At 42.5% G+C, this 12,363-nt stretch overlaps 1 protein-coding gene across 5 annotated transcripts in view; it reads right to left on the bottom strand.

The window, feature by feature from the left end:
* Positions 1 to 412: 412 nt before the first annotated feature.
* LOC126213087 (serine/threonine-protein kinase OSR1) overlaps positions 413 to 12,363 on the bottom strand; it is a 587,751-nt gene continuing 575,800 nt past the window's right edge. For all 5 annotated transcript variants that reach the window (XM_049940682.1, XM_049940685.1, XM_049940683.1 and 2 more), the window contains 2 exons: positions 9,719 to 9,932; positions 413 to 957 (listed from right to left, as the gene is read on the bottom strand). In XM_049940682.1, the coding sequence (XP_049796639.1) occupies positions 880 to 957; positions 9,719 to 9,932 (292 nt within the window). In that variant the 3' untranslated portion in view covers positions 413 to 879. The remainder of the gene's footprint in view (positions 958 to 9,718; positions 9,933 to 12,363) is intronic.

The raw sequence follows: 12,363 nt of genomic DNA, 5'->3' as shown, positions 1-12,363 counted from the left end.
CTTTGCATTACGTGACTTGACGTGCTGATTGTGTGTAATTTCCCCATTATCGTCAGAATGAAATATCTGTGTCCCTACTAATGTAAAGTACCTAGGGCATTAAACATTTTCACATTCCCTACTCCTTATGTGACAGGGCAGTAAACTCCACAATAAAACAGTTATCAGAAGAAAATGGAAATAGCAAGGTAATAACCAAGGAAATATTCCACAGTAGTATCATGGAAATACTTTCCCTTTCTATACATTTGTAACCAAAGTCACTAATGAACAGCATTTAAGCACTAATAATACCACCAGGCTCTGCTTCAATAAACTTTCTTACAACCTGTCAAATGTTGCCATGTACTTACAACTACAAAAACAACAGAAAGACAAGAAGCAAAAAAAATGTGGAAACAACAATATGCTGTAACTGAAATAAAATCATTTATTTACACGAGGAGGGAAAAAAGTAAATGTGATTAAATTAAAGACAACATTGGCCAGAAATTCCTTTGCACTCTTGTTTAGAGGAACCACAGTAACAGATAGAGCAGAGTTAATATTAACAATATCCTCACTCCTCTTCCAACTACAAAGAAGGAAAGAATTACAATTTGCATGCACCATATTTCACTGTCTCATTTAAAACACTCGAGCTCTCCATAAAATGCGTGTCTGCCATTCCCAAAGTAGTATACGTTGCCAAGAGCCGGGAGCTCAAACCGGCCAGTTTTTACAACCTCCGCCTCCACAAATCGCACAAAAGTGCCACTGCCACACACTGAACAGTCTGTAGCCTCTCCCCCACAGGACGGCAGAGAGGGTGGGATACCCTGTACACTCGACTCGCGGTCCACCAGTGTCCGTCCACCCCTCACACTCCCCCGGCACTTCTCAGTCCGTTATCGAGATCTGCGCAAAGCCGATCAGGGCCTTCTCGTCCAGTGGCTCGTTCATGGCTTGGCTGGATGTCTGCAACACACAAATTGTATAAGTTCAGCACAGGATCAACATAGCTCATCTCAAACCAACACTTTTTCGACTTTTTTCACGCCTTTATCTCTCCCTATATACTTTTATTTTTTATTCTTTAATTTTTTTATTTTCACTTTAGTCTCATGTTACCCTTTCCCCCTTCTAATACCATATCAACCTCACACCATCCCTACAACAACCCCATTAAATTTTATTTACATTCCCTCCACAAACATGCCTTCACCCTAGCCAGATTATGCTCCCATATTTTATTTACTCAGGCTTGTCTGACATTTGGCATTACCCCCAAAGGCCTCACACTCCAAGTTCCCATCTCTGGCTGTAATCCTTCTTTCCATCAGTCCCTATACCAGTTCCAAACTGCACAATCCATAGCCCTCACCCGCCTAATCCTTCACCTATACATCGACTCAGCCAATGAACACACCTGTCAACTCCTATCCCTAATCGAAGTCCTCAGTCTTTCCTCTCCCACATCCACACTGGCTGTTCATAGCATCTTCCTACAGGCCAACCGCAAATTAGAACAGCATGCCACCCTCCACCTCAAAAAACTATCCAATCTCCTGGTTTCCCACCTCCGGAAAGGCAGCTCACTCACCCTCCACAACCTTTCCAACAAACCTCAACCTCCTCTCATTGCACACAGACCCAGTCCCTCCCATCTACTCAATCTCCCACTTCCAGCTCCACTCCCTCCAACACCTCAAAATTCTAGCCAACACAATGTGGAACCACAACACCCCAATTCAGTAGTTAACCTTTCCTCCAAACCTCTCTCCCAATCCGAAACCTCTGTCCTATCCAAAGGCCTCACCTTCAGCCCCACTCCCAGATTCAACCAAACAGCCCTCGTCAAAGATTTACTGTCCTACACTCGTAGTCTCTGCTGGAAATATCACTTTGCCACGAAGAAAAATAATCCTGATCCAACTCCTAATGATCCAACTCCCCAAGACACTATCCAAATTGAACCCTGACTGGAACAGTTCCGTCCTCCATCACAGCGGGACCCACCTCCTCTTCCTCAAAATCACCCCCTCCAAACCTTCCAGGAATTCCTCACTTCCAGCCTTGCCTCTCAATCTTTCTTGAGAAACCTTAATCCTACTCCCAACATCACCACAGCCAAAGCCCAGGCTATCCGTGATCTGAAGGCTGACCGGTCCATCGTCATTCTTCCGGCTGACAAGGGTTCCACGACCGTGGTACTTGATCGTCGGGAGTATGTGGCTGAGGGACTGCGTCAGCTTTCAGACAACACTACATACAAAGTTTGCCAAGGTAATCCCATTCCTGACGTCCAGGCGGAGCTTCATGGAATCCTCAGAACCTTAGGACCGCTACAAAACCTTTCACCTGACTCCATCAACCTCCTGACCCCACAGACACCTCGCACTCCTACCTTCTACCTACTTCCTAAAATTCACAAACCCAAACATCCCGGCCGCCCCATTGTAGCTGGTTACCAAGCCCCCACAGAACGTATCTCTGCCTATGTAGATCAACACCTTCAACCCATTACATGCAGTCTCCCATCCTTCATCAAAGACACCAACCACTTTCTCGAACGCCTGGAATCCTTACCCAGTCTGTTACCCCCGGAAACCATCCTTGTAACCATTGATGCCACTTCCCTATACACAAATATCCCGCACGTCCAGGGCCTCGCTGCAATGGAGCACTTCCTTTCACGCCGATCACCTGCCACCCTACCTAAAACCTCTTTCCTCATCACCTTAGCCAGCTTTATCCTGACTCACAACTTCTTCACTTTCGAAGGCCAGACATACCAACAATTAAAGGGAACAGCCACGGGTACCAGGATGCGCCCCTCGTATGCCAACCTATTTATGGGTCGCTTAGAGGAAGCCTTCTTTGTTACCCAAGCCTGCCAACCCAAAGTTTGGTACAGATTTATTGATGACATCTTCATGATCTGGACTCTCAGTGAAGAAGAACTCCAGAATTTCCTCTCCAACCTTAACTCCTTTGGTTCCATCAGATTCACCTGGACCTACTCCAAATCCCACGCCACTTTCCTTGACGTTGACCTCCACCTGTCCAATGGCCAGCTTCACACGTCCGTCCACATCAAACCCACCAACAAGCAACAGTACCTCCATTATGACAGCTGCCACCCATTCCACATCAAACGGTCCCTTCCCTACAGCCTAGGTCTTCATGGCAAACGAATCTGCTCCAGTCCCGAATCCCTGAACCATTACACCGACAACCTGAAAACAGCTTTCGCATCCCGCAACTACCCTCCCGACCTGGTACAGAAGCAAATAACCAGAGCCACTTCCTCATCTCCTCAAACCCAGAACCTCCCACAGAAGAACCCCAAAAGTGCCCCACTTGTGACAGGATACTTTCCGGGACTGGATCAGACTCTGAATGTGGCTCTCCAGGAGGGATACGACTACCTCAAATCCTGCCCTGAAATGAGATCCACCCTTCACGAAATCCTCCCCACTCCACCAAGAGTGTCTTTCCGCCGTCCACCTAACCTTCGTAACCTCTCAGTTCGTCCCTATGAAATCCCCAAACCACCTTCCCTACCCTCTGCCTCCTATCCTTGTAACTGCCACCGGTGTAAAACCTGTTTCATGCACCCTCCCACCACCACCTACTCCAGTCCTGTAACCCGGAAGGTGTACACGATCAAAGGCAGAGCCACGTGTGAAAGCACCCACGTGATCTACCAACTGACCTGCCTACACTGTGATGCATTCTATGTGGGAAGGACCAGCAACAAACTGTCCATTCGCATGAATGGACACAGGCAGACAGTGTTTGTTGGTAATGAGGATCACCCTGTGGCTAAACATGCCTTGGTGCACAGCCAGCACATCTTGGCACAGTGTTACACCGTCCGGGTTATCTGGATACTTCCCACCAACACCAACCTATCCGAACTCCGGAGATGGGAACTTGCCCTTCAGTATATCCTCTCTTCTCGTTATCCGCCAGGCCTCAATCTCCGCTAATTTCCAGTTGCCGCCACTCATACCTCACCTGTCTCTCAACAACTTCTTTGCCTCTACTCTTCCACCTCGACTGACATCTCTGCCCAAACTCTTTGTCTTTAAATATGTCTGCTTGTGTCTGTATGTGTGGATGGATATGTGTGTGTGTGCGAGTGTATACCTGTCCTTTTTTCCCCCTAAGGTAAGTCTTTCCGCTCCCGGGATTGGAATGACTCCTTACCCTCTCCCTTAAAACCCACATCCTTTCGTCTTTCCCTCTCCTTCCCTCTTTCCTGATGAGGCAACAGTTTGTTGCGAAAGCTTGAATTTTGTGTGTATATTTGTGTTTGTTTGTGTGTCTATCGACCTGCCAGCGCTTTTGTTTGGTAAGTCTCATCATCTTTCTTTTTAGATATATTTTTTCCACATGGAATGTTTCCCTCTGTTATATATATATATGAAAAATAGTTTGACACCACTGCACAGTCAGTATAAATAGATTATTTTGTCTTTTGTTTTTGAATTACACACCAAAATTTTCAAGTATGTAAACATTATAATAGATAAATATTGTTACATTCACTAAAATTTTGAATGGCAAAAGAATGATATAAAGAAAAAATTACAACAAATGAAAAATTTCATAGGATGCTTAAAATGTTACAAAGGAACAGAAATAAAAAATTACATTTCAACCAATTAATTAAATAAAAACGATCAAAGTATATTAAATAAAGATTTAAAAAGAAAAAAAAAAGCATTTGACAAGATCTCAACCCACAACATTCTGCACTGACAGCCTTGCCTTATCCACTACACTACACAGCCAGTCCATAATATACTACTTTTTTAAGGCTACCGAGTGTTGCATAAAATTCCAATTTTTTTTTCCATCAATTACTCGCAAGCGGGGGCCCACGATGGTGAATGGCTGCAAGATGAGATCCGTGGGACCTTAACCTGTATCACTGTATAGACGGTATCAGAAAGTCACCTCTTGTTGTAAGCTAGGTTTTCTTTGCTGAAGCAGTGAAACAGTGGCTTCTGGACTAAGAACTTCTGTGCTCTAATTCAGTCATCAAATAAGTCTATCTGAACAATCAATTCTCATTTAACGATTGTGTGTAAAAATATGAGCTGCGGCATTCTGTAAGTTTTATTTTTTTAGGCATGTGAGAATCCTGTTCTTACTCCAAAATATTGGCTACATTTTAGAGGCCAGATCTCGTATACCTAGAAAAGGAAGCTGGCAAAACTGGAGGAAGCACCTACCAGGGGGAGAAGAAAAACACTTTAAAGTGAAGACGCAGAGAGTACCACCAACAGGAAAGTAGTGCAGCACTGGCAGAAAAGGAAGAGCAACATAAAACAGCTGTAAAAGAAACTGTCAGCGAGACTGAGAAAAACTTAAAAATAAGCAATGAGACAAGAATGTTCATACAATTTTGCCTTAGGCGTTGGGAAAAGCAGTACGCAAGGCTAAGAAAGAACTGCCAAAGTCACCCAATAAACAGGCAGTAATTCAACAGCAAATTAACAGCAAATTTACTGCAAATTGTCACTAACCAAACGAAGACATAGCTGAAACTTCCTGGCTGATTAAAACTGTGTGCCGGACCGAGACACGAACTCGGGACCTTTGCCTTTCGCAGGCAAGTGCTCTACCAACTGAGCTACCCAAGCACAACTCACGCCCTGTCCTCACAGCACTTACCTGCGAGAGGCAAAGGTCCCAAGTTCGAGTCTCGGTCCGGCACACAGTTTTAATCTGCCAGGAAGTTTCATATCAGCGCACACTCCACTGCAGAGTGAAAATCTCACTCTAAAGACATAGCTGTTGAGGCAACATCATGCAAGGAGAGATCTGATAACATTGGATATAATATCTGTGATGTGCTTACAGTTTCCTATGTCCGTGATATTAGCACTTATCAATTCTTAGTCTGCTGTAGGCCTACATATTTCTGTTATGCCAAATGTATGAGACTGAAGAGGCCAATTTTGTAAAACTAATGTCATCAGATGACAAGGGCGAATACCTTATTTACTCTATTATAAGACAAAGTTTTTTTCCCCAAATTAGTCATTCGAAAAATACAAGGTTGTCTTATATTCACAGATTAATGATGTCAATGTTTTTATATTGTTTAATAGAGTAATACAGGGGTCATCCTACAATTACAGATAAAGTTTGGCTATTTACATTTCGTATCAATTTATTTTCAAGAATCCCGAAGGATAGGGCATATTAAACAACACTTTATTTTACTTGCATTCTAATATGTTCAAGATTTCCCAATACACTGAAGTGCACAATACAGTATGAAGCTCGCTCGACTGACATTTGACATGCAGCGCTAGTGCAAGGGATACGCAAGAAACTGAATTAGCAACTGCAACAATCTAATGCTCTGCTTAAAAATTGACAGTTTTGTGAAATACAGTAGGAAATAAAATTAAAACTTATCAACTCACAAACTTTTGTCGTATTTAAACAGACTCACAAAGTTTTCACGAACGTACAGTTGCCGCATACACACATTTGTGCTGCCTTTTACGTAAAGGTAACATTCAAAGGCAAAAATATTGTCCTTCAAAAACCACTACTCGATTCTGAATCTAAGTCAATAACTTATTTTGTTATCAGAAACTCGTTATTTACCGTGTGAGTTGCAAATGAGAAATTCGGTCACTGTAAATGTATTAGAATATCAGAGAAAAACATCACCAGCTTTAAATCAGCTTTAGATCGAGGTGACACTCCAATCGAAAGAGAGAGAAAATTAATCCAGAATAAAATGTCTAGCAAATGAAATGTATCAAATTGACTGTAATTGTTAAGAGAATAAATTACAGTGGCAAGACTCGACATGAAGATAATAGGAACAGTCGTCACTAGATGTGGGACGAACAAAAGTGTGGTAACTTGACTGGAACGGTGATTGCGATATCTTTTATTTATGTATCGGTTGCTATTGTTACATATGACCTGCACTCTAGAAGGCCTTACCATCCATGTTTCACTGTTGCTCAAGCACAGCATTATGAAAAGTTGGAGGAGGGCAGTGACCCAGGTTGGCTGATACCTTCAATGAGTGCAGGGAGGGGAGAGATGAGCACGCAAAAATTTCATTGTGCAGTCAACCGTGGGAATGCACACTGCGTACTTGGGCTTTTTATGAACACATTTAAATGCAGCTCGCCTGAACACATTTGCACTCTGAATCTGACTGACTTTAAAATCGACAAATACTCGACAATAGCATACACTGCCGCAGGAGACGGTAAAAGACCAGATGGAGGCCAGTGCCATGCTCACGTGTTCTGGGCACCAATGTTGTCAACATTCACTCTGAGGTATGACAGGAATGATAGGGGGTGTGTGTCAGCTTCTGGTTCTACACAGCCAATGAGAGAGCAACTGGCAGACGATATGTTTATGAGCGAGAGACACGGGAACATTCTCACGAGATCTGCTGTGTGTTCAGAAGGGAAAAAAAGAAACAGCTGTGTTCTTGTTCCCACAGTACCCAGGACCTCAGAAATCACAACATATTTTGGAAAAGCAGACAAATATTTCAACAATGGAGCTTACTATTAGCATGATGATGATTAGAAATATAGATACCACAGATGACAGGCTAAGTTAACAAGAATGGCAGCGAAGATAAAATTGATGTAAACGATTTACTTTTGTTTATTTTATTTCTCTTTGCATTATCAAAATGTAGACAATCAATAAATAGCACAAATTTAAATTAAGTGCACTGTGAACTTTTTAGACAGATCCATTACATCTTTTTAGACGATTGTGACTGGCAAGCTTTACGAGCCAGTGGCTCCTTGTTCATCCGGAAGGATTGAAGGGGAACAAAGATGGGTGGAGGGAAAGGATCGGAGAAGTCTAGGAAAAGGCGTAGATTTCGGGAAAGTCACCCAGAACTGCAGGTTAGGGGAGACTTACCATACGGGATGAGAAGGAAAATCTATATGGTCATGTAGGTTAAGATCTCGGGTGTCAAATTTTAATTTTTTGAAATTTTATGCGATGCTCAATACTATTAAATAATAGAGTAGTATTGTGTTCATTGGTTCCGTGGTGTAATGGATAGGGTGTAGCCTTCCTGTGCAGGCGGTTGTGGCTTTGAATCTTGCCAAGTGCAATAATTTTTTTATTTTTAAATCTATATCAAAATTACTTATTCAATTAACTGGTTTAAATGTAAATTTTTATTTCTATTCCTTTGTCACACCATTTTAATATCGTGTAGAACTTTTTCATTCACTCATTTTTTTCTTTATATCATTCTTTTTCCATTTGAAATTTTTGTGAATGTGAATTTAATTATATTTATTTATTTATTATAATAATTAAATATTTGAAAACGATGATCAGTTAAAAAACAAAAGATGAAATCTACCTATACTGACTATGCAATGGTCTCAGACATGCATTTGTTATAAGGCGTGGATTTTTATGGTAACTGACATACGAATGTTTAAACCATACTTAAATTCCTATTCCACTACGGACAAAAATAACGCAGATGATTTTAATGAAAGAAGCGATTATAAGCAAACCGAAATTCAAGCAAAATGAGGAATAGTAATAATTCAATAATATGGATGAAAAATAGAATGATAAAGAGAGAAATCAAAATACATAAAATTAATTAAAATCACATGAACAAACACTTCAAGCAGAAAAAGAATGACAGCAGGAAAAATGAGAGCAGATGTGGTTGGTATGATGGTTAAAATATGACAAAGGAAATAAAAAATCACATTTAAACCAATTAATTGAATAAAAATAATGATCAGAGTCATTTCAATCAACATTTAAAAATAAACGTCTTACCTTATCCATTACACCACACAACCAGTCAATTCAATGGTGCTTCTTCAATGCTACTGAGGACCACACAATTCTTTCTTGAGGGCCCACCAGGGTGAATGGTTGTGATATCTGGGAATTTAAGCTACATCGTCGTACGGTTTCAAAAATAGAATCCTACCTTCAGGAATATCTCTTTGTTAGTACTTGTTCTCAAAAATTTTAACTAGGTTTTCACGAGATAATTGGAATTTAAATTAAAGAGTTCATCAGTTCAGGATTTTCCACTTTTCTGTAAACACAGTTTTACATTTCTGACCATTGAAAGCAAGCTATCAAAATATTTGCAACACTTTGAAACCCTATGACTGTCTAATCAAACCTCTGTGCAATTTTTTTCAGACTTTACATTACAGATAACTGGATCATCTGCAGGAAGTCTCAAGTTACTACTATCAATAACGTTTGCCAAGTCGTTAATATACAGCATATAGGACAGGTCAAAAAAACTTTACAACTGTAGAATGACATACAGATCTGTTGAGATAACTTATACAATCTGTGTGTGTGTCACTTTTTAGCAAACAATCAAAAGTTTGATTCACATAGCACATCAGTACCCCATTCCACCACCAGGATCGCCAGTGCAGTGCACAGTTGAAATGGCTACTTTCACCGGTACATAGCACGCTCGCCGTGTGTTTCAGTTTCACGAAGTGAACTCTGCAAAAACTGTTCGGTATAAACTTTGCACCGAATACACTAAAAAAAACTCCGAGCAGGCCTACAATTTACTCTCGGCACACGAACTTTGTCGAGACAGGTCGTTCACTGTGACACGATAAATTACCAGGCTGCCCGTTTGTCAACGATTAGGTTACTTCTACATCTGCCGGTCCTACGTATCACAAAACCCTCAACCGGCACTCACCAGCATGAAGGTGACAGTCCTGGCGATGTGCGGCATGGCAGGGTTGGGCGGCTGGACGGCCAGCTGGATGAGACGGTGCAGGTTGAGGGCGATGACAGTCACGTCGCGGCCGTCCACCAGCCCCGCACCGACAAGTTCCCCGGCTATCCCGTCCGCCGTGTCCTTGCCCAGGGCGAATTCGAACCGGATGTCGTTCAGCTCGCCGCGTGGGTTCCTGTAATTCCACGAGAAATAAGTCACCGTGTGCGGTGTAACCAGTGTATCTAAAACATGAAATAATTAGACCAGGTACGTTATGACCTTACACATTTATTTTCACAGGTTCATTTATTTGTGTTAGAATCATTAGAGATGTATAGACAAACACATACATAACGTAAAATGATACTCACGGTGTCCCACATAAAACTGGTATCCCGAACATACTGATTAGTGATTCCTAGTCGAATTGCTTGTGAAGTGAAAACACAGAGAGAAGCTCGTATTGCCGAGTTGTTAGAAACTTGGAGCAATTTGCATTAGAACAGTGAATCAATATTGTGGAGTGTAACACAAAGATAGGTTCCATCAAGGAATGTAAAGAAATGATTCGAGCGAAGTATACTGGTAAGAAACTTTGCACCAGCGGTACTATTCGAGATCTGTAAAAGAGATGGTAGGCTGTAGGATCCATTCAGAATGTGCGGAGAAGTAGGCGACTGACAGTGAGGACCTATGAAATTATAAACAGAATTCACACACACATTATGAAGTCCCTGCAAGTAGGTATACAGGATATTACAAAAAGGTACGGCCAAACTTTCAGGAAACATTCCTCACACACAAAGAAAGAAAAAAGATGTTACGTGGACGTGTGTCCGGAAAATAATTTCCATGTTAGAGCTCATTTTAGTTTTGTCAGTATGTACTGTACTTCCTCGATTCACCGCCAGTTGGCCCAATTGAAGGAAGGTAATGTTGACTTCGGTGCTTGTGTTGACATGCGACTCATTGCTCTACAGTACTAGCATCGAGCACATCTGTACGTAGCATCAACAGGTTAGTGTTCATCACGAACGTGGTTTTGCAATCAGTGCAATGTTTACAAATGTGGAGTTGGCAGATGCCCATTTGATGTACGGATTAGCACGGGGCAATAGCCGTGGCGCGGTACGTTTGTATCGAGACAGATTTCCAGAACGAAGGTGTCCCGACAGGAAGACGTTCGAAGCAATTGATCGGCGTCTTAGGGAGCACGGAACACTCCAGCCTACGACTCGCGACTGGGGAAGACCTACAATGACTAGGACACCTGCAATGGACGAGGCAATTCCTCGTGCAGTTGACGATAACCCTAATGTCAGCGTCAGAGAAGTTGCTGCTGTACAAGGTAACGTTGACCACGTCACTGTATGGAGAGTGCTACGGGAGAACCAGTTGTTTCCGTACCGTGTACAGCGTGTGCAGGCACTATCAGCAGCTGATTGGCCTCCACGGGTACACTTCTGCGAACGGTTCATCCGACAATGTGTCAATCCTCATTTCAGTGCAAATGTTCTCTTTACGGATGAGGCTTCATTCAGACGTGATAAAATTGTAAATTTTCACAATCGACACGTGTGGGCTGACGAGAATCCGCACGCAATTGTGCAATCACGTCATCGACACAGATTTTCTGTGAACGTTTGGGCAGGCATTGTTGTTGATGTCTCAATTGCGCCCCACGTTCTTCCACCTACACTCAATGGAGCACGTTATCACGATTTCATACGGGATACTCTACCTGTGCTGCTAGAACGTGTGCCTTTACAAGTATGACACAACATGTGGTTCATGCACGATGGAGCTCCTGCACATTTCAGTTGAAGTGTTCGTACGCTTCTCGACAGCAGATTTGGTGACCGACGGATTGGTAGAGGCGGACCAATTCCGTGGCCTCCACGCTCTCCTGACCTCAACCCTCTCGAGTTTCATTTATGGGGGCATTTGAAAGCTCTTGTCTACACAACCCCAGTACCAAATGTAGGGACTCTTCGAGCTCGTATTGTGGACGGCCATTCTCCAGGGCTGCATCAGTGCATCAGGGATTCCGTGCGACGGAGGGTGGATGCACGTATCCTCGCTAACGGAGGACATTTTGAACATTTCCTGTAACAAAGTGTTTGAAGTCACGCTGGTACGTTCGTTGCTGTGTGCTTCCATTCCATGATTAATGTGATTTGAAGTAATAAAATGAGCTCTAACATGGAAAGTAAGCGTTTCCGGACACATGTCCACATAACATATTTTCTTTCTTTGTGTGTGAGGAATGTTTCCTGAAAGTTTGGCCGTACCTTTTTGTAACACCCTGTAGAGGTTATCACAGCAGGTTGGTAGATATCTTACAGCGTGTCATTGTGTACTGAAAGATACAAAGTTAAAAGCCAAGTGTGATGCAAGAGCTGAAATCTGGTCATCAGGAAAACTGGTTGTTAACATCGACTGCTAATGATTACTCGGACCCCTTGGTCTACTTCACATCAGATGATCTTTGACACCTTGTATGCACAATTCACAGATGCAGAGAAGCTGAACACAGCATTCAAACAAGATGGAGCAACCGCTCACACATCCGTGGCCCACATGAGGAATGTGTTCCCTGAAGACGGACTTGTCAGTAGAGGCCT

Source organism: Schistocerca nitens, chromosome 11, assembly GCF_023898315.1.
Source record: "Schistocerca nitens isolate TAMUIC-IGC-003100 chromosome 11, iqSchNite1.1, whole genome shotgun sequence".
Taxonomy (NCBI): Eukaryota; Metazoa; Arthropoda; class Insecta; order Orthoptera; family Acrididae; genus Schistocerca; species Schistocerca nitens.
Note: the sequence above shows the minus strand (reverse complement) of the source record. Positions and strands in the feature narration are given on the sequence as shown.